General features: G+C 35.7%; 2 protein-coding genes across 7 annotated transcripts in view; both read left to right on the plus strand.

Annotated features, from left to right (window-relative positions):
* Positions 1 to 21,115, plus strand: part of LOC131430992 (serine-rich adhesin for platelets) — a 371,249-nt gene that overhangs the window by 143,022 nt on the left and 207,112 nt on the right. The window lies entirely within an intron of this gene.
* LOC131430996 (uncharacterized) lies at positions 5,577 to 7,301 on the plus strand. Its single transcript, XM_058596340.1, has 2 exons — positions 5,577 to 6,845; positions 6,915 to 7,301. The coding sequence occupies exons 1-2, from the start codon at positions 5,592 to 5,594 to the stop codon at positions 7,104 to 7,106; spliced, it is 1,446 nt and encodes a 481-aa protein (XP_058452323.1). The 5' UTR covers positions 5,577 to 5,591; the 3' UTR covers positions 7,107 to 7,301.

Genomic DNA, 21,115 nt, shown 5'->3' on the forward strand with positions numbered 1-21,115 from the left:
ACGAAAGGGCCCAGCTTCAAATGAGAGCCCCTTTTTGTTTACTTTCTCTTTTGATTATTACGGAGCCATCACAGCAATTTGTGAAAAGTTTCCAATATAAATCGAAAGCTTGTGGTTTTACCTTGAAAGTTTTGCGAAGAGTAAGGCGTCAAATATAAAATAAGTGTGGTAAATCGTGAAAGAAAAAGTAAACAAAGAGAAACAAACATTAGCAGTTAGGCCCTTTTGTAGTGGGACTGTCGAATTTTCTAGAATGTGGAATCAAAAAGTCTTGGCAATAACACATGGATCAATAAGTCCCGAGACTGAAGCAGAGATGGCGCTTGTAGTAAACCAGTAACCACGTCTTTTTAGAGTACTAACCTTCGCTTGAAACGGGTCAAAATTTTAAGTCGATCCGACCAGAAACAGCTGAGTTATCGAGGTTGAAGTAAAGTCGTTTTGTAGTTTGTTAAAAAATGGAAAAAACCGAGTTTCGTGTTTTGATAAAACATTGTTTTTTAATGGGTAAAAACACCGTGCAAGCGAAACAATGGATTGAAAAATGTTATCCGGACTCTTGTCCATCAAAAGCAACGATTTGTCGGTGGTTCGCCGACAAATGACGCGGAACGCTCGGGTAGACCTGTGGAAGCCGTTACACCGGAAAATGTGAGTGAAGTGAGATGACACAGATATCATATGGAAGTGTATTTACTATCTTTCATGAAAAATTGAGCATGAAAAAGGTTTTTTCCAAGTAGGTGCCGCGATTGCTTTTTCATCAAGACAATGCACCCTGCCACAAGTCGATGAAAACAATGGCGAAATTGAACGAATTGGGCTTTGATCTGTTTCCCCACACCCCATACTCGCCAGATTTAGCCCCCAGTGACTACTGACTCTTTGCTGATCTTAAAATATGCTCCAAGGAAAAAGATTTGGCTCAAATGAAGTTTATTTTGAAGCGAGATACATTTTTTTATAAACATGGTATTGAAAAATTGGAAAAACGTTGGAACCATTGTATCACCCCAAAAGGTGATTATGTTGTTGAATAAAAAAAAATTTTGCAAAAAAAATGTTGTTTCCATTGTTAGTCTCGGGACTTATTGATCCATGTGTTATATTCCTTTTGTGGAATTTGGCCTTTCTGTTTCAACATACTTAGCAGCCGATTCTTACCGTACAGAATCATTGCATGGCTAGTACTACGATCCTACTGACATTAGGAATCCTTTCAGGTCGGGGCTCGAACGTACGACAACAGATACGTATTTCGTCTACAACTCGTAGGCTTCTCCGCTATCTGAATTTGATTTTTGATTGCATTTGTTTATTTATTCGTTGAACTAACTTGGACTATAAACAATAAATTAGACTGTTCATTATTTCTACAGTTTGGCTTCAGGTTTCGTTAGATAGGTCGATCAATTACGTTATTACAGCGCATCATATGATTTCTTTTATATGCACTTCGTAAATTAAACTGGACAGCATTTCCTTTACCACCATATGAAGCACGCTGCATGCTCATCAATATTCAAACACTTAAAGAACGCCGCGACCTTGCAATGCTTTATTTTATCAGCGACATTATTTCTCAACGCATTCAATCACCTTCTTTATTATCGCAATTTAATTTTTTTACACCTAGCCGTCAATTACGAACCAGGAAATTATTTTTAGATAGAAACACTACAACAAATTATGCAAAAAATAGCCCAATCAATCGTATAATGCGCCACTACAATCAATATTGCGAACATCTTGACCTTGGCATGTCCAAAAATGAAATGAAATTCCAGTTTAGTCGTAGAAATAATGCGTAGTATCTAAGAAAACATTGTAAACCATTTATATGTAGTCTACATTTGATGGACGAAGTAAATAAATAAATAAATTAATTAACAAGATTGTTTTTGGTGTAGTTTGTCTTATAGTCTATTTTCGAGATAAAAATGGACTCTTAATTATTTTCTGTATATTTTTTAAAGAATGGAACACATTAATTGCAAGGAAACTGTAATTGTTTAAAAAAAATTATTCAGGCCTTTTCGCGTACAAGCTTTACGTGCCTTATGTTTTTGTTATATAAAATGTTTTTTTTGTCGTGAATACGACTTACTTTACTATGGGGCGCCTTTTCAAAATTTACCCTCTGGGAGAGTGATAAGTTTTTGATCGTGAATATCTCTTGTAATACTTAACGCAACAACATAATTTTTTCTCCATGCTATCAGCAATATAATCAGGAATTTGTGATTAAATTTTCAACAGTGTAAAAAATCCATAAATAACTCAAAATCTATTTTTTCTCAAACTTTTGGAAACAACGAGGAAAACTCATCTCGTTTGCTCGTCTTTTTCGAATCAGGATGACGGTTTTGAGGTAGTCAGGCACATATCAGTTGTGGTGTTCTACTGGCCGAGTGTACTAGTTAAATCTTGACCGAGAATTTTTCATTTCTTCTAGTACGTTAGACGGAACTGGATATCGTGCTGATGTTCTTCACCACCATCAGTAATAATGAGGTGGTAAAAACTTGCTTAGGTGATGCTCTTCTTCGCATTCAGACGTCGTGGCTAGCAATAAACCAGCAGTAGTAGAGAACTGATTTTTTAGTTAAATTCCAGAACTAACCTCAGAACCTAGATTCTGGTCCACCTGAGTTCTGAAGTTAATTTTTATGTGGAACACATTTTTGTTTTCTGTATATTAGAAACTCAAGAATGTGGTCAGGTTTTGAACAATTACAGCTCAGTCAATTTTGTATCAATTATTAATATTATGTCACCATTTGATTGGAAATATTTCTACGTATTGATTTGAATGTTCATAGCCATGTATTTTTAATTGTATATCATTTAAATAATGATTAATAGCTAGCAGTGTCCTGTTTGGCTGCAAAAAATCTCCTGCAAACCGGATTTCCCTGCCATAGTCGACGGTTTTGAAGAAGTAAGCGATATATCAAATGGAAAGCATCGCTTTTGAGTGCATAAGATTAATTTCTAATTTATATAAGATGAACTCGATTGATAATGAGAAAAAGTTTATCACTTCAATCGAAATCGCAGAATGGTAGAGAACCGCTATAAAAATAACTGCTTGCATACAAAACTTGAATACAAGCTTGGCGAAGAGAAACTTAAATATCGATATTCGTGTCGCAATCATGTACAAACATATAATTGCATACATTTGGGCTATTGATGTAATTTCGTCAGCTACAAAACGAATTCAAATCGTGACAAATAAAATCTACATTCTGGGTTCGCAGACTCTCGTGCATTTGCGGATTCAAAAGTGTGACGATTAGTTTAAAATGTCGATCATTAGAAATTTCGGTTTCCTTGTTCCACATCAATGGCTCGAACAACCCCATCGGGCTGATCCTTGTAGTTTTAAGTTCCGAATTTAGTTTCATACTTCTATTTCAAAATTTCGATCCAGATCACAGATTCAGAATTTGAAACTATGACTATAACTGACTCCTATTTCAGGATTTTGAAAATGGTTTCAAATGCAGTTGCTTATTCAGGGATTCGAATCCAGAGATATGATTTAGGATTTTTCAGAATTCATGAACAAAATTCAGGATATGAATTTTAGATCTGGATTCTGAAACTAAATATTGGGTCTGAATACCGAACCTTCATTCAAAAACTGAATTCAAAACTTTAATTCCTGAATTGAATTTCAGAATTTAATTCATCAATTCAGTCTCAGCATTATGTTGGAACTAAATTGAGGACATGATTTCTGGAATTAGATGCTGGAACTGAATTCAGTTCCTATATTAAGACTTGGTTTAATTGTATGGTAGAATATGTTTGCCGTCAATTAGTCGTACTGTAGTATAGATGCATCGTAAAAATTCTGGAAGCGAAGCAATGAAAGTTGCAAAATATACCAAATCTAATACGAATGATTATCTCTATCCGGAAGTGAGAAAGAAATATGTCAGTTTTATTCGTATTCACGTCCTCCAGTTATGTCTGTGACATTACCCACCCACCTTTTTGCTATTAGATCTCGTTGACATCCTTTTTCTAGGGGAGGAGGACCTTCCATTTCCATCTAGCGAGGATCGAGGGTCACTTAGTCCGTGGCTCATCCTATCATCGGTTGCTTCATCGTCGGTGTTGTGTGTGGTTTCCATTTTCTTTTCGTTTTCCTTATTGACCACAGTCTTGGGCCTTGTTGTATATTGATTGCAGTTGATGGTTGATTTGATGCTGGAAGCGTTTTTGAGGGAGTAGTACTTGATTCACTAGTTACCGCTGCTGAACGGTACACTCTATTCTCCACTAAACTGTGTTGTCTTTGTTTCTGTTGTTTTGACCGTAAGCAATTTTCGACTGTGTCGGATGAGATGCGAGCACGAACTGGAACTGTTATTGTTATTTCATTCGAAATATTGTTCATCCCACATGCTACATATTGTTGCCATCTTTCGGGTAACTTGTGGATATTTTGCCAGGAGAATTGACTGCCTTGGATGTTGCAACACAGGATGAACAATATTTGCAAATTTCAGTGAACCATATCGGAAAAGTTTGAAAGAATTGATGCACTTCCAAGAACGAAAGCAAAAAGGTCGTAATCGGAAGGAGCCCAGTCAGGTGAGTAAGTTACATGGTCAAGCACTTCCCACTGGAGACTTGCCAGCATGTCGCGAACGTCTTTCGACTTGTGCGATGGTACATTGCATAGAGAAAAATCAGTTTTCGTTAATCAATTGCTCGGCTCAAATCATGCATTCGTTGTTGGTAGCGAACGCCATTGAAAGTTTCACGGTGTCATCAAACAATTTCCAATAGCCGGAGCAAGCGACGTCGTTAAGGTTAACATCTCCATCCTTGGATTTTCGAAACTGTGTTTCACATGTTCGAAGTTGTAGAAGGTTCGAAGTGTAAGATTACGAGCGCCATAGACTTCCACCAGCGCTTTTTCCTTTGCTAAAAACTGATCGAAATAACTTTTTCGAGAAACGTCAACACAGCTTCGATTGTCAATACACCTATGATTTACCAATAGCAACGCAGAACAAATAATGCCGTCTATCGAGAAAAAAAACAGAAATTGATTAGGGGTATATCTAGTTGTCTAGGAGTATAAAATTTTTGTTTTTAATGCAACCAAATCACGTAATCATCAAAAACTGTTCGGAACATGTTTGAAACTCATTTCAAACTGGTTCTTGATATTTAAATTTATTTTAGGTACGGAAAAAATAATGTAACTTATAAAAGAAGAGCGTTGACTTTTAATCTCAATGCGTAAGTAATAAAACGCAAAAGATGGTGTTGTCATTAATTTCTTGGTTTATTTACGTGTTTCATACATCCAAATAAAAGAAACATGGAATGCTTCGGTTTACTTATGAGAGAATATGTTATTCTAAACATTAAATCACAAAACGACTTCATTAGTCGCCATTGTACCTAGTTGCCCTACTTCCGTATCGTCGACGTTGGAAGAAAGTTTTCAAGCACAAGTTATTTTTGATTATTCTTCTTCTTCCAAAAACCTACCGTAGTATAAATTCGACCGAGGAGAAGATGTTCACGTTTAGTTAATTTGTGTTACCGTTTCGATTGGTATCATGAAAAAGTGGTTGCTGTTCGGTTGCGCACTTCTGGTCGTCAGGTTTGTCAGTGGAGACCTAGGCTTGACAATTACCATCCCGAATTTATCCTCATCGGTGAAATCAACCATCGGAAATGGTATCAAAGTAATTACAGCGGCGAATGCCAGCATCACAGTGAACACAACTTTAGATGCTAGCGGTGCATTGAGAACATTAAGAACGCTGATGAATGAGATTGTGCCTTCGATAGGAAATCTTTTATCGGGAATCCAGAATGCGACGACAAACAAATCGGGAGATACTGATTCGGTTGCAAATTCAATAAATGCTATTATATCAGACGTGGGTTCTGCTATTGCAACCGCAGTAGAGGACAACTTTTCACTGGGATCCGTAACCAAAGATGTGTGGTTCAATGGTTTAATAGGAAATTTATGGGCGATAACAGCTTCAGTAAACTCTTTTTCGGAAGCTTTCAATGGCGTCAGTACATTACTCTCGGATATTAGTTCTGCCGAGTATCCCTACACGTCAAACAATGTAACGAAGGTTATAACGCCTGCCGTCATCAATAGCATCTCGACACCATTAAAATACGTCATAGGAAATTTGACTTCAGCTGGAACAATAATCACTGCAATTGGCAAGGATAAACAAGCTGCCGTAGCATTAAAAACAGCTGCTAACAAAACGATGAACAATGATCTGACGAGATTGGTTTCTGTTTCAGCCTCGTTCAATAAAACTATGACAGATGTGCAAACATCTATAATTCGGCTGGCGAACACTAGCCTCATCGCAATAAATAATACCTATAAAGACATTCTTGCCAGAAAAATGCTCTATAATGGAGGTGAAACTACAAATTTAACCTCCTATTTAGCCCTGAATATCCTGACAAATAACAGCATATTAGGAAATATCGGACTCACCTATTCAGTTTACCAGGATATGGTTTCTACCGCGTTAATCGAAGAAACATCGAACATTGTTAACGCCCTGACACTGGGCCTGTCGAATGTCACCGACATGGCGTCAACCAATGCCAGCAAGTATGCTACGTCATGTGCAAACAAGTATGGATCAATGTTTCAACAGTCGACGGTCTCGATGACGCGACTTGCACCCTGCATTCAGCAGGAAACATCCGGATTCAGCTCATTACTTCAGGCAGTCCAGGTCCAGTTCAATGCTTTGATCCAGGACGGTGGGGCAAGCGCTCTTAAGTTGAATTTTTGCACAGTTCCCAATGGCAATTGCTCGGTTTCTGTGAGTACCAGTCACGTTAGCCAAAACTATGTTTTTTATCATCATTAAATTCCATTGTTCTATTTGCAGTATTTCGCCAGTTTTGATGTACTCGGAGATACCGTGGCGACAAGATATTCCATGGTTTTTGGATTGCTAGCACAACCCGCAATCATCGCTAGACGTATTCGCGCATGTATTATTGCCGTTTCGAACGATATTCAGGACGTGTCGAGTGTCATTCAGAATAAATTCGGAAAATGTCTAACAACCGGCAGCTAAGGTTGGAGCTACGGTGTAGTACAGTGCTTGTAAAGGAAAAGATATTCTTCCCGTTTGGTCGAAAAAATGTTTCCTAACATAATTTGGAAAGGCGAATTCAATAAAAAAAAAGTGCCTAATCCACCTAACAGTGAGATGATACCTTTTTTATCAATCCGCATGTGTTTTTTGCATAAATACTCTTCGGTGTTTCAATTCTCATGACATTATTTCAATGACCGTCGTTTCAAGCGGCTATTTGCGATTCCAATCACTCATTACCCTGTAATTTCCAAGTTGAAAATCAGATGGAATTTGAATCTAAACGTGTGACAATCGATTGAACATTCCGTGAGATGTCGAAGTAAGCTCCACTTTAGAGTTTACGGTAATTTAAGGTACTTCTAGAGCCGGTATTCAGGAACCAGCATTACCCAAACCGATTCGTATGGCCATATGACGAATAAATTGCAATAGTTTTGAGTCCAATTTTAAAGCTTTTCGGGATTGTCATATTCTATATCGGTTTGAATTTTAAAAAATCATCATCCTGTAATTTCAGAATCGGAAGTCAGAATTGGATAGAATTAATTAATTTTGTCTTAGTCGATTTAATTTTTTTTGGGAAAAAGATTGAGCTTTGAGAAACGATTCGATACTGGAACCGGAAATGTAATTAAATCCGAATCGAAAACTGAATACCGCTAAAACTGAAATAAGTTTATTTGGTTATCGACTATCCAAATCTGTAAACCCGATAAACCTGTTTAATGGACATTTTTATACTAATCACCCTGTGTCTCCTAAACTGCCTATGAAACGAAGAAGAAAAAATCATAACGATAAATTCAATTCACAACTAAAACATTTGAAAAATAGGAAACAAAAAGCACACAAAACTTACAAACAAGAAAAAAGTGATGCTCATCTTCAAAATTACTTAAACCTATGCAATCAACTCAAAATAGCCATTAACACAACACATGAAGAATATAACCGCAAAATTGAAAACGAAACGAAAGACTTGTCCTAAGAACTTTTTTAACTACACAAAAACTAAACTAAAAGCAGCAATTTTCCATCTCAAATGCACCTCGACGAACATGTAGGGAAAAATAGTACAGAAATCTGAATTTTTTTCAAGAAGTATATACATCTTATTAAGAAACTGACCGTGACCGTAAATACTTCTCTTTCATACCTGCATTTTCCAACTCCATCTCTGTAAACTATCTATCAGAACATGACATTTCGACAGCACTGAAAATTTTAGACGCCTCAAAAGGGCCTGGACCTGACAGTATACCACCAATATTCTTAAAAAATCTTGCTGAAGAACTTACACTACCACTACAACTACTTTTTAACTTATCACTTAATAAATGTACTTTTCCTAAAGCATGGAAATCTTCCTTTCTTGTACCAATATGTATTTCTGGTGCAAAATCTAACATTCGGAACTACCGTGGAATAGCCATTATCTCATGCATTCTAAAATTATTTGAAAAAATTGTATACGAAAAACTTTTCCATCAACTCAAAAATGTAATAACAAACAAACAACATGGCATTTTTAAAAGCCGCTCAACTACAACGAATCTCTTAGAATTTATTACATTCACTCTGAATGCAATGGACGCTGGCAACTACGTAGAAACTATTTACACTGACTTTAGCAAATCTTTCGACCGTATTGACATACCATCACTTCTACACAAACTACAAAAATATGGCATAAAACATACTCTTCTGGAATGGCTCAAATCATACTTAACGAATCGTGTACAGGTAGTTCGCATCCAAAACATACTGTCTGAACCAATTAATGTAACTTCTGGCGTACCTCAGGGTTCTTACTTAGGGCCTCTTCTTTTCATTTTACATATAAACGACATTTCCTTCATACTCAAAAATTCGAAAGTGCTTATATATGCAGACGACATGAAACTTTTCATGGAAATAAAAAAATATCAACGACGCTGTAATATTCCAGAACGAAATCAATCTATTCCACATTTGGTGCTGCAAAAGTCTACTCCAACTTAATGTAAAAAAATGTAACTCAATAACTTTCAGTAGGAAAAATGAAACTATATCTACAAACATACATCTAGGAAATCAACTTGTAGAAAAATGTAAAATTGTAAGAGATTTAGGCGTAATCTTAGACTCCAAGCTCACTTTTATGGAACACTACAATACCATAGCAAATAGCATGCTGGGCTTTATTAAACGCTTCAGTTATACACAATAAAATTATTATACACTACATATGTCAGACCTATTTTGGAATATTGCAGCCTAGTATGGAATCCATACAATATTACTCACGAAGAACGCATCGAATCTATTCAAAAACAATTTCTTTTATATGCACTTCGTAAATTAAACTGGACAGCATTTCTTCTACCATCATATGAAGCACGCTGCATGCTCATCAATATGCAAACACTTAAAGAACGCCGCGACCTTGCAATGCTGTATTTTATCAGCGACATTATTTCTCAACGCATTCAATCACCTTCTTTATTATCGCAACTAAATTTTTATACACCTAGCCGTCAATTACGAACCAGGAAATTATTTTTAGAAAGAAGCACTAGAACAAATTATGCAAAATATAGCCCAATCAATCGAATAATGCGCCACTACAATCAATATTGCGAACATCTTGACCTTGGTATGTCCAAAAATGAAATGAAATTACAGCTTAGTCGTAGAAATAATGCGTAGTATCTAAGTAAACATTGTAAACCATTTATATGTAGTCTACATTTGCTTGACGAAATAAATAAATAAACCGGAAGTTGGATCTGACTGAAAAGCAAGATATTTTATGAGAGCTTAAAACTTTTCATTTGAATCTTAGATGATTCTTCGATTTCATTTGAATCTTATGTCGGTGCAGTCATCTATGAGAAAAATGAGTAACACTATTTTAATTTCGTTTCACATATCATCCTGTAGCTCCGGAACCAGAGGTCGGAACCAAACATAATTCACGAACCTTGTTTGGAAGCATACGATTTTTCATATGAATCTGAGTGAATTGAGTGAATTTATTTGTCACACACCCATTTGCTGATCTCGACGAACTGATTCAAATGGTATATGGGTATTATGTTCTTCCAGCATTTATTGCTGTAAGTAGTTTAAATCAATATAATTATGGAATTGGTTTCAACTCGAAAGTGCTGCCATCATCTAATTTACATATGTCATATTCGAACGCTTGTGTTGCCAAAAACGAACCGTGCTAAAATTGGTCCGAGGGAAAATGTCATGAAAAAGGATGCGCTACACAGTCTTTTTGGTACTTAGAGACAATTGTATGTAACAGTATAAAAAACGTGTTTCACGTTGCTCCCAAGCATTTCTTTGCCAGGCAGCGCTCAAAATACCTACTGATGGAATAGGGGGAAAAGTCGCTTACACAAAAATGTCGATATCTCCGTTGAAAATGAACGGATTTTAACAATCTATGGCTTGTTGGATGGCTTTTACCATGCGAAATCTAAGTCTGGAAAAATATTCTGTTTTCAAGGTCAATTGTGACAGATACTGTCAAAAAACTGAAAATTTTGAAATAAAACTTCATATAACTCAAAAAGTAAACATCCGATCTCAAAACCATTCAATAGCGTTCAGAGTGACGGGGAGACCTTTCATTTGCAACTAGTTTGATCAAAATCGGTTCAGCCATCTCTGAGATCTCGACCTCTTTGTTGACAACACACATACACACACACACACACACACGGACAGTTCATCGAGCTGAATCGATTGGTATATGACATTCGGCCCTCCGGGCCTTGGAAAATTTTTCTAAAGTTTGAGCGAATTCTATACCTATTTTATATATATATATATATATATATATATATATATATATATATATATATATATATATATATATATATATATATATATATATATATATATATATATATATATATATATATATATATATATATATATATAAAACCTGTTTTAATCCACCTAGTGGTGTAATGCTGCCTTTCTCATGTATAATATTGTGGTATTCTATTCAAAAAATTTTTCTTCGGTTTTTGAAAGAAACCAAGAGATTGTTTGTGCATTAACTAGTATAACATACAGAATTAAACAGTGCTTTGATTGCGTAGGTCATCCTTAAGAAAACGAAGTGGGTTCACTATTATATGCACTTCCGGCACCGGAACCCGAGAACCGGTATAATCAAACTCGGTTCGTACGGCCATCAACTAACATGACATACAAACTCTACTAGTTTTAATTCAAATTTTGAAGATTTTATACAATTTTGTCATCGTACTCTAAAAGACGATTTAAATGTTTGTTCTATCTGAAAATATGCAGTAATTTTTGGTAGGACCATAAGACCTCTCAATTGACCCTAAGATTGGGAATAACAATTTAGAGTCCAGTTTATAACATTTTGTACGGTTTTAGTTCCACCAGTTTAGGTGACGGTGTACAATATTGAACACACTTTACCCTAGAACTCCGGAACCGGAAGTCGGATCCGGATGAAATTCAGAATTTCCGTATGGGACCACGAGACCTTTCATTTGAATCTAAGTTTGTGGAAATCGGTCAAACCATCGCTGAGAAAAGTGAGTGAGATCCATTTTGATAAATATGACCACTGTTTCCGGTACTTCAGGAACCGGATACCGGTAACCAGGATAGCCGGAATCGATTTGTTTAGTTGCCTACTGATAATGATTATCGATTTATGTAGTTTTGAGACCAGTTTAGAAAATTTTTTACGTTTTTTGTTTCGCCGGTTTAAGTGACGGTGTACAATATTGAACACACTTTTCCCTATAACTCCGGAACCGGAAGTCGGATCCGGATGAAATTCAGGAATTCCGTATGGGACCACGAGACCTTTCATTTGAATCGAAGTTTGTCAAAATCGGTTTAGCCATCTTCGAGAAAACCTAGTGAGATTATTTGACACACACACACACACACACACACACACACACACACACACACACACACACACACACACACACACACACACACACACACACACACACACACACACTTAGAGACATTGCTCAGCTCGATGAACTGAGTCGAATGGTATATGATAATTTTCACTAGTCGGTTTTTCAAGTGATTGCATAACCTTTCTATATGAGAAATGCAAAAAAGGTAAAAATAAGAATTTTCCAGATGTGTAAATAACACTCAATCTCAATTCTTCGGAATTCATATTTCATTTCTAAATTATTGATAATTAATAATCAAATATATCGCAGAAAATCACAAAAACATTAAAGGTAATTCAGATTAGAGTGAAATAAATCTAAATAAAATTGTCAGTTGTTATCATGTCAAACATTAAATGGATCACAAATGAGTCAAAATTGTTGAGTCAATAAAATGTTGTACTATTTTCAACCCACTTTCCTACGCCTTTGTCCACAATTAGTTTTAGTAACGTTTTCCGTCCACCGGTTCCAGAAATTTGATTACAAACTACAGTTACTGGACATAGATTAGTTTCGACATACTTTTGTTATATTAATTAAATGTTATATAAATTAATATGCCAAACGCACAAACGCATATCATGATATGTAAAACAATGCATTAGACTGAAGTTTTTTAGCACTTCTAATACCAAGCCTAAAAAAGTTACGCGGAGCACCAAGCCTCAAAAAAAGTTGGAACGGTAACTTTGAGCTATCATAGTTCAGTTGTTACTTGATTAATTTCGATGAATTTTACACCCTCGAATTTTGTGAAGAAATAAAATGCGCTGAAAAAAAAAATGAAATATAGGGTTGTCTACCCAAAGTTATAATGAAAACTAGATAGATGACCTAAGAAAAGATGAGACTTTTTACAATGATCGTAAATACATCGAAATTCAAAGCGATGGCCTATATATTTTTACACATCATTCGATTGTTAGTGATACCAGCTACAATTTTCCCTCAACTACCATTCCTGCACAATCAAAAGAAAACATTAAAAAACCGATGTATTTATAAATTTATATGAAATTTTCTTTTATTTTTTCACATGTTTGTATATAACTCAAAAATTAAAGCGCTGACATGTACATTTTTTTGATTCAGAATATTACAATCATTACCAGAAACAATGTATTGATGACCAAAATTATATATCCGTTCAAAGAATCTCAAGAAATTTGGTATAAATACAGAGAATTTCTTTTATTGAGAAAATTTCGCCAAACAAAATCAAATCAAAACTTTAAAATTTCATGGCATATATTTTTTTATTATTTTAGTTGGAATTTTATTATGAACAAAATTTACAAAAAAAAACTGAAACTTGGATTTCACTAAAAATTTTAAATTTTTTTTAAATAACCTAAAACTCTAAAAATAGTTATATTTTGTACTGGACAAACTATCTAAACAATTTTTATGCACAACCCAAACGCAATTGATAACTACTAAAATTCTGATTTTGTTGTAGGTTTGCCGTAGAATCTCAAAAAATAGGTAAAAGATAAAAGGTAAATTTCCGAGTTAAATTGCATTGCACAGTGGTCCGGACCTTTAAATAAAACGAAACGTGTTAAAAAATAGCAATAAAGCTTTCGACCATTTCTTATCGAGTTTAGTCGTTTATGAGCTCAATTTTTTTTGGTTTCATAATGCCAAAACTTCTCGGTAATCTAATACTTTTTCGAGTCAAGTCGAACGAAGCTCGATGATCGAGTTCGAATCGAGGACCATAATACGAAACATGTTCGATTCGATAAATTTTTAGTCCAATCGAGATACATAATGCCACCCCTGGCTTGCGATGTAAATACGCATGGGTAAGATTAGAGCTAGATTTACGTCGACAACGAAACATTCCTAATCGAGATGTGTTCAATCACATCCCGAGATAGAATAAATTTCTAGAATAGTTCCCAAGGTAGGAGAAGTTTGAAAAATTCGAAGCTTGGCTACCTGGAAAACTTATCGTATCGTTTTCTTAACTTTTTGGCGTTTTCCAATTTGTCTTTCATTTGAACCGTGAGCGATTGTTAGAGCAAATTCAGCAGCTGGAAGTTTTATATGGGCGATCTATAATAGAACTAAAACTGGAACAAACGTATCCCGTTTTAGTTTTATTTATTCGACCAGTTCTTCTGTCAAGTTTAAAACTGTCATACGCTGCCGTTCTATTTTTTTTGTATTTTTGAAACACGAGTAAAACGCTACTGGGGCTGCCAGTTTTTCTTGTTATAATTTCCAGATTTAAATTCTAAAACTGACATAAATTATGCATCTAGAAGTGGAACACTATTGAACATTCCCCTTAATGTTAATCTTTGGAAATCGTCTGTCGTACTGCTGGTCCGACATTATTTTCGTATGGCTGGTAACCCGACAGCTTCGGGTAGGCCCATGCAGGTGGCAACCCTGCAGGCCCTTTTTCAGTAAATGATTAGAAAAGTGTTGATATATGATTAAGAGGCTAGTTCCAGTTTCGTTTACAGTATATGAAATTATGGATTTATTATCAATAACACTATCAGTGTCAATCATGAAATAAATAAATAAATAAAATACTCATCGATTAATCAAATCTATTGAACTATTTCGTAGTAATCCAGTTGGTCCTCCGCAGAGTTCGTAGTCCGAGCACCTTCTTCATCGGGAGTATCTTCGGCAGACACATCCGTCTGGTTGTGGACTGGCAATAGTCTCACTTGGCCACCCGAAGTACACTGCCCTATATCGTCGTTTACCCCATCAATAGCGGCTGTCGATTCACCATATTTAGCCATCAAACAGTTGTTCAAGCGAAATTTGCTGGCCGCTAGTTCCGATGAGGTGACCGTAAACATTCCGTCCAATTCCTGTCCGATCACCGTTTGATACTCCGACATGTAATTCAAATTCTGAAATTGTGTAATATATCAGTTTTAGCAAGGAATGGTATCGGTGCTTAAATTGTTTTATTTTGTTTCATTAACTACCGTCGTCAGGCAAATCCTGGCCTGTTCGAGAGTGGCAACCGAACTCGTAATTCGGGAGTGAGCCGTACAGCTGTAGATAATGCCCGCAAAATCCTGGCTATTTGGGACTGTCTGCTGCAGAATACTCTGTATTGTATCGCCAATGCTACCGATTCGACCGTTTTCGCGGTTCATGCAGTTGATGATTGCGTTCTGAAAGTTGAACATTACAGCGAACAATTGTTTCATTTGATTGCCAACGCAACCGTCGATGTTCTCGTTTCGACTTAAATACAAATCCACCACTTGATTGGTCATGTTCTGCAGATTTAAATTAAAATCTGAGTTCAAATTTTCAACTGTCTCCTTCATGTTGGAAATAATACCGTCGTAGGCTTCCGTAATGATCTTCACATCAGTTTCATTGCGCTCGAATAGATAGTAATAAATTTTGGTGTATTTTTCCGAATACTGATCTATTAGGGGCAGCAAGGTACGGTCGGAGGAGAATCCAGACAGTTTACTAATTGCGGTACTTAGTTCAGTTTTTATGATACCTTGGTGCGTGAAATATTTTCTCAGTACGTTGTCAAGATGGTTTAGTATTTCACCTTGTATAAGAGCGTGAGTTGAAATCAGTTTCTGATCTATTGATTGTCTGGTGGATGTAATTTTGTCTATGAACGAATTAACTTGATCCATATTACGAAGTGTGTTCTCCAGCGCACGGGATAACAATTGCAGTTGATCCTTCATTTGCATGAGCGCAGTTGAAAGCGAAGCAGTTATATTTGCTGGAACATTTCTGTCGATGAGATCTTTTGGAAGCGGTCTGTCATCGCTTTCGGCAATCGTATTACGAATTGCTGTTTTCGCACTTCCCGTCACATTGGTGATGTTTAATAAGGCATCGTTTACGGAATTCAAAGATTGTATTAGGTCCGGGGCAAACACCGATCCCAATGTGGTGTTGAGATTGTACATCAGAACTTGCACGTCTGCTTTCAGATATCCACTCATCTGATCGTACGAACTTTGCAACGTTGAGAACATATCTTCTGCTGGCGTGAAATCATCCTTTATTGCTTTGCTAACACTTCCAGTGAGCGCTTTTCCGATGTGGGTCACATTATTTGCGATTTCCCTAATCAAATCACCTGTCATTCGCAGCTGATCTGTTCGGTCGACCAAACTATACTTAAGGCATTTTCGACTTATTGCTTTCAATGTACTGTTAATACTTTTAACGTTCGACTCGATCAGCTCACGATCGTTGAGTGATCCCGGGAATCCAAGGGTGGCACTAATTTGGTGATCCTAAAAATTTACAATTACATTACTACACGGGCTACCGAAAAGTGTCAATATATTACCTTAACTATTACAGCTAACAGAAGAAAGCTGACAAGACTAACCGAAAATTTAATGACTGCCATGGCGTAAGCTTTTGAACCTACTGTTGATCAAGTTGATCGCCGATTCGAACAGAGGGTCTGAATCATTAGAATACTGTAGAAATTAAAGAGATCAGGTGGAGCGAATAAAGTGATAGCAAACTTTCAAAAAATTCAAATTAGTCTGTGGCTTTCTCTCTAGGGGAAACCGGGGGTTCAGTGGCTGTTGATGACCTAAATTTGATTCTATTTCCATTGGTTCGTGCTGTCCACTGGGAAGATTTTATTTCCCCGATATGTACGATCAGAATTTTCAAATCAAATTTATTTGCAACTTACTTTAATTCTACTGACAGGTAATTAGCAGCCACTCTATCCCTTGAACGAACCGAACTAGCCTAATAGAAAGTGTGCTACAAATTTGAAACAGCATCATCAAGGTGCATGCATGATTATGCAAATGACTAACGATCCGGTCCTGAATGTGACCTAATGAATCACCACTAAACAGCGACAGTGAGTTACAATCGTCCTCTCTTGCACCTGGCGGATCGAATGTTCATTCAATGTCGATGTTTTTCGGACCGTCATTCTGGGGAATTTTCGACAGTCACCACTTATTTTACAGAAGCATTGCAGCATGACGAAAACCTATGGAAAAAAAAGATTTTCTTTATTGAATTCGCGACACACAAAATCTAAGTGTGTCGAAATCAGTTTCGTCATCTCCGAGACAAACACTTTTCGACGCACTGATTCGAAGCTAGTTTTCTCAATGGTTCAGTGTTGGGAAAATCATGATAAGAAAAAGTTCCTTTCAGTTTCACTCGTCAAAAAATCAAACTCAGAACCTTGAAGTGCACTAGTGATTTTTTGTATCAGCCAAACTTAATAACGAATTTTCACCCACAGAAATATCGCTAAAGAGATAATCGAAAATGAAAAGAGTTTCCGACGATGTTTCGATGCTGAATTTCCTTAACGCTTCAGTTCGACACCGAAGTGATTCGTGCAAGATTTAATTATTATATTTTCTTGAATAATAAAATCTCTACTGAATAAATTCGCAACTGAATTGCAACTGAGAAATAATGACTGCTATATTTTCGATGCACGTGGGGTGGTCAATATGAACAATAATATTTTCTCACATTCCCAACAGTGATTATAGCGACGGAAGACTTTTTTAGTTCTAGCTTACTGATTACACTGCAACTATTTGGATTAAACCCAAGAAAACGTTATTTAGCATGAATTTGTTTCGTAGAAGTAACAGGAGCGCAGCATTGTCAGCATGACTGAAACACTCAAGCGCTGTGCCTGCGCCTGGTGCGTTCGAATTGACGAAGTGATAACCTGTGCTCCTGTTACTTTTTAGTGTGATATACAAGTTAAATTGGAGAATATTTTTTATCAGCAGCATAACGTACTCTGTGATGGTTTTTACTATCATTATAACTATTATTAATCACAGCACATGCTGAATTTTTGATAAAGTTACCACGAGTAAATCTTGAATACATCACCACTATTGATCCACTTATCAATCACCCTACGCGCACTGAACATTTTCAGAAAGGTTCAATTTTTGTTCATCGGCGAATTTATTCATCATGTATTCTGCAATAAATTCATTTCCCGAAAATCTTCTGTTTAAGAATCATATCAGATATATTTAATGTGCGAACTTTTTTCTCAAATATTATCGAGCAGAATGTTCGCTAGTGAACTTTTCACAACTGATTTTTTGCCATATGGAATCAGTTTCAGTGAGAATCGCGTTTGCAAAAAAATAGTACTGAACTTTTCTTCAGTGAGTTTTTGATCGATTTTCGAAATTTTGATTTTTTCCTAACACTGGGTTGCATAACCTTTCTGTATCAGAAAGGCATAAAAATTTACAGGGTTGTGTACGAGGCACGACCGATCATGATGACATTAAAAATGCAATTCTAAACTCTCTCGTCAAAAGATTTAAATTAGAAAAATAAGCACTTTGAAACACTATTTTCAGTTACTAATATATCATCGTCAAGTGATTTCAGGAAGTATTTATAATAATATCCATAACAAAAGTTTTTATTTGCGAACCTCCGTTTCCTTTCGTAAATAGAGATTTTTGTCAACAGTGATTATTTTTTCAATAAAAATTTTTATTCAGGCCTTTTCGCGTATAAGCTTGAAGTGGCCGATTGGCTGATATTTTTGTTCATAGAAATAGTTTTTTTTTTGCTATAGGATCTCGTTGTGACCCTTTTTCAAGGAAGAAATAAGCTTCCATTTCCATCTAGCGAGGATCGAGGGTCACTTTGTGACCGGTGATAGCAAACAAATAGCAACAAATGCTATGTTTGATGAATGATAGTTGGTGAATAATGGTTGTACGTGAAGTCCACAATAGATTGGTGTTTCCGACAAGCCTAATGAGAAAATTTTCAACACAGATGCATGTCTACGGATTCCTGCTTTCCCTACGGATCTACGGATCTATTTCTTTAGAAAACTATAGAAAATTGAAATTGAGATTTAATCAAATATAATCATATAATTTTTGAATGCCAAATTATAGAAAACTTTTCCTTTCCGTTTTACTTATCATAAATCTACAATCTAATCGACACCAATATCATCGTTTTGATAAACTGCATTTATCCTTTAGAAATATGAAGTACATGACGATCAATTTTCTTATACTACATTTTCCGGGTATATTTCGATTCAATACAGTTTGGCATCAAGAAAAACTGGAATCACTGTTGCTGTACGATATTCGAAGTACAAAGCTACTCTGTATTTAAAAAAAAAGATATAACGAGTCGTTTCATTCTGATTCTTAATAGTCAAAACTAACGGTGGGTAATGTCAGAAACAATAGTGCAGAGTCGACGTGGACACACAATGGTTTGTATTGTCTACTACCACATGATAATGGAACTTGGAGATGCAGATTAATTGCAGCTTTGTAGTTCAAAACTAATAGGTGGTTTGTTTTTTTTTTGCAAATCGACTAAAAATTTTCATAAAATCGGTTTTTTTCCGGTGTTGAAGTCGACTAGGATTTTTAAAAATATTTTTATTCAAAAACTCGACTAATTTTGTAAAAACCACTCATGCAACATTTTTTTAGGATTTGTCATTTTTTGACTACAGCCATATAAAAAAAACATGTAAAAAAAAATTTGGCCCTTTTTAAAAGACAGTCTAGATCATTTTTGGAAAAACAAAGTATGGAACGTTTTTTTATGTGACAAAGTCTTCATGTTTCATTGAAATCTAGGAGGGTGCAGCCAATTCTGAATACGATTTAGCGCAAAATTCGTCATAAGCAACCTTTGGGACCTTTGGATTACACAGAAAAAAATTATGAATTTTACAGGTGACATAATTCTACAAACGATACAATTCATAACTACTTAACTGCTCAAATGACGCAATATTCCATTCGTACAGAAATTTACTGGCTCCGAGTGTAATTTGCACTCGGCTAGCAAGTGAGACTGTATGAATTTATATGCACGTTGTACCAGCCAAGCAGATATGTGCTTCTGTGGCTAAGACGATTAAAAGGTGTGCTTTTGTGATCTAATGTTTTTCGGTTCAAGTCGCGTTGTTGCTTGTCGATCTTTTGATTTTTATTCCATTCGTTTTAAAACCATGTAATTTTCAAATCACACAATTTTACATGTTCTTGAATATAAATTTATGTAAAATACGACACTCCATTTATGTGCATCTTATAAGATGTAAAATCACAAGATTATTTCGAACTGTGTAGTACTAAGTTTGTGAAACCTTGAGAATTCAAAATGAGTTCCGTATTTTGGAGTTTTTGTGCGTAAATTTTATTTTGTTTAAATTAAATAAATCATCGCGTTATTTAAAATTTTCGTTTGAAAACGGTTTTTCAATTCCATTCGATTTCAGTATAAATAACATTAAAAAATCTAACTACGTCCTTACGCAACAGCCTCTAGGACTATCTAAGTATATACTGAGTCTATGGAAATACGTAAGAGATATTACAAGATCCAAGTACTACTTGGAATATTGTCCTTAGGGACTACACAGGAGTGTGGAGATTGAGTTCTTTAATGCTTTTTGTTATTTTGGTAGATCTTAAGGCCTGAATTCCAAGTAGTTTTTGGATGGCATAGATCATTCACCATAAGCCAATTATTTGCATGTGGTATCAAGAGTATAGGCCGAAGACAATTGATTCATTAATGAAGTCCTTATGCTGGCAGATCTTAAAGGCTGAATTCCAAGTAGTTATTGGATGCCCTACAACATTCACAATAATTCAATGGTTTGCATGTGGTATCACGAGCATAGATTGTGTACAAAGACCTTGTTAGTTCACTAGGTTACGCTGGTAGATCTTAGGGCCTGTACTCCAGCTAGTTTTTGGATGAGCAAGCATTACCCATGTTGAAGACGTAGGTTTTTGCTATTTTCCTGTTTCAAATTAAATTTTCTTGGAAACGGTGTTGCGTATCGCAAAAACCCACCTGACATTGTTTTCTAAATTTATTTATTCTGTGAAATTTTCAGAATGATTCATTGAGGATTCATTGAGAACTGCGGAAAATTGCAATTCTTAGAATGACATACCTCTACTTGTTCATCGAATATCTCAACTCCGATGGCTTGTATCTTAAATCTACCGAGACAAAGTCTAGGTAATTTAGTTT

The sequence above is a fragment of the Malaya genurostris genome, chromosome 2 (assembly GCF_030247185.1).
Source record: "Malaya genurostris strain Urasoe2022 chromosome 2, Malgen_1.1, whole genome shotgun sequence".
NCBI lineage: Eukaryota > Metazoa > Arthropoda > Insecta > Diptera > Culicidae > Malaya > Malaya genurostris.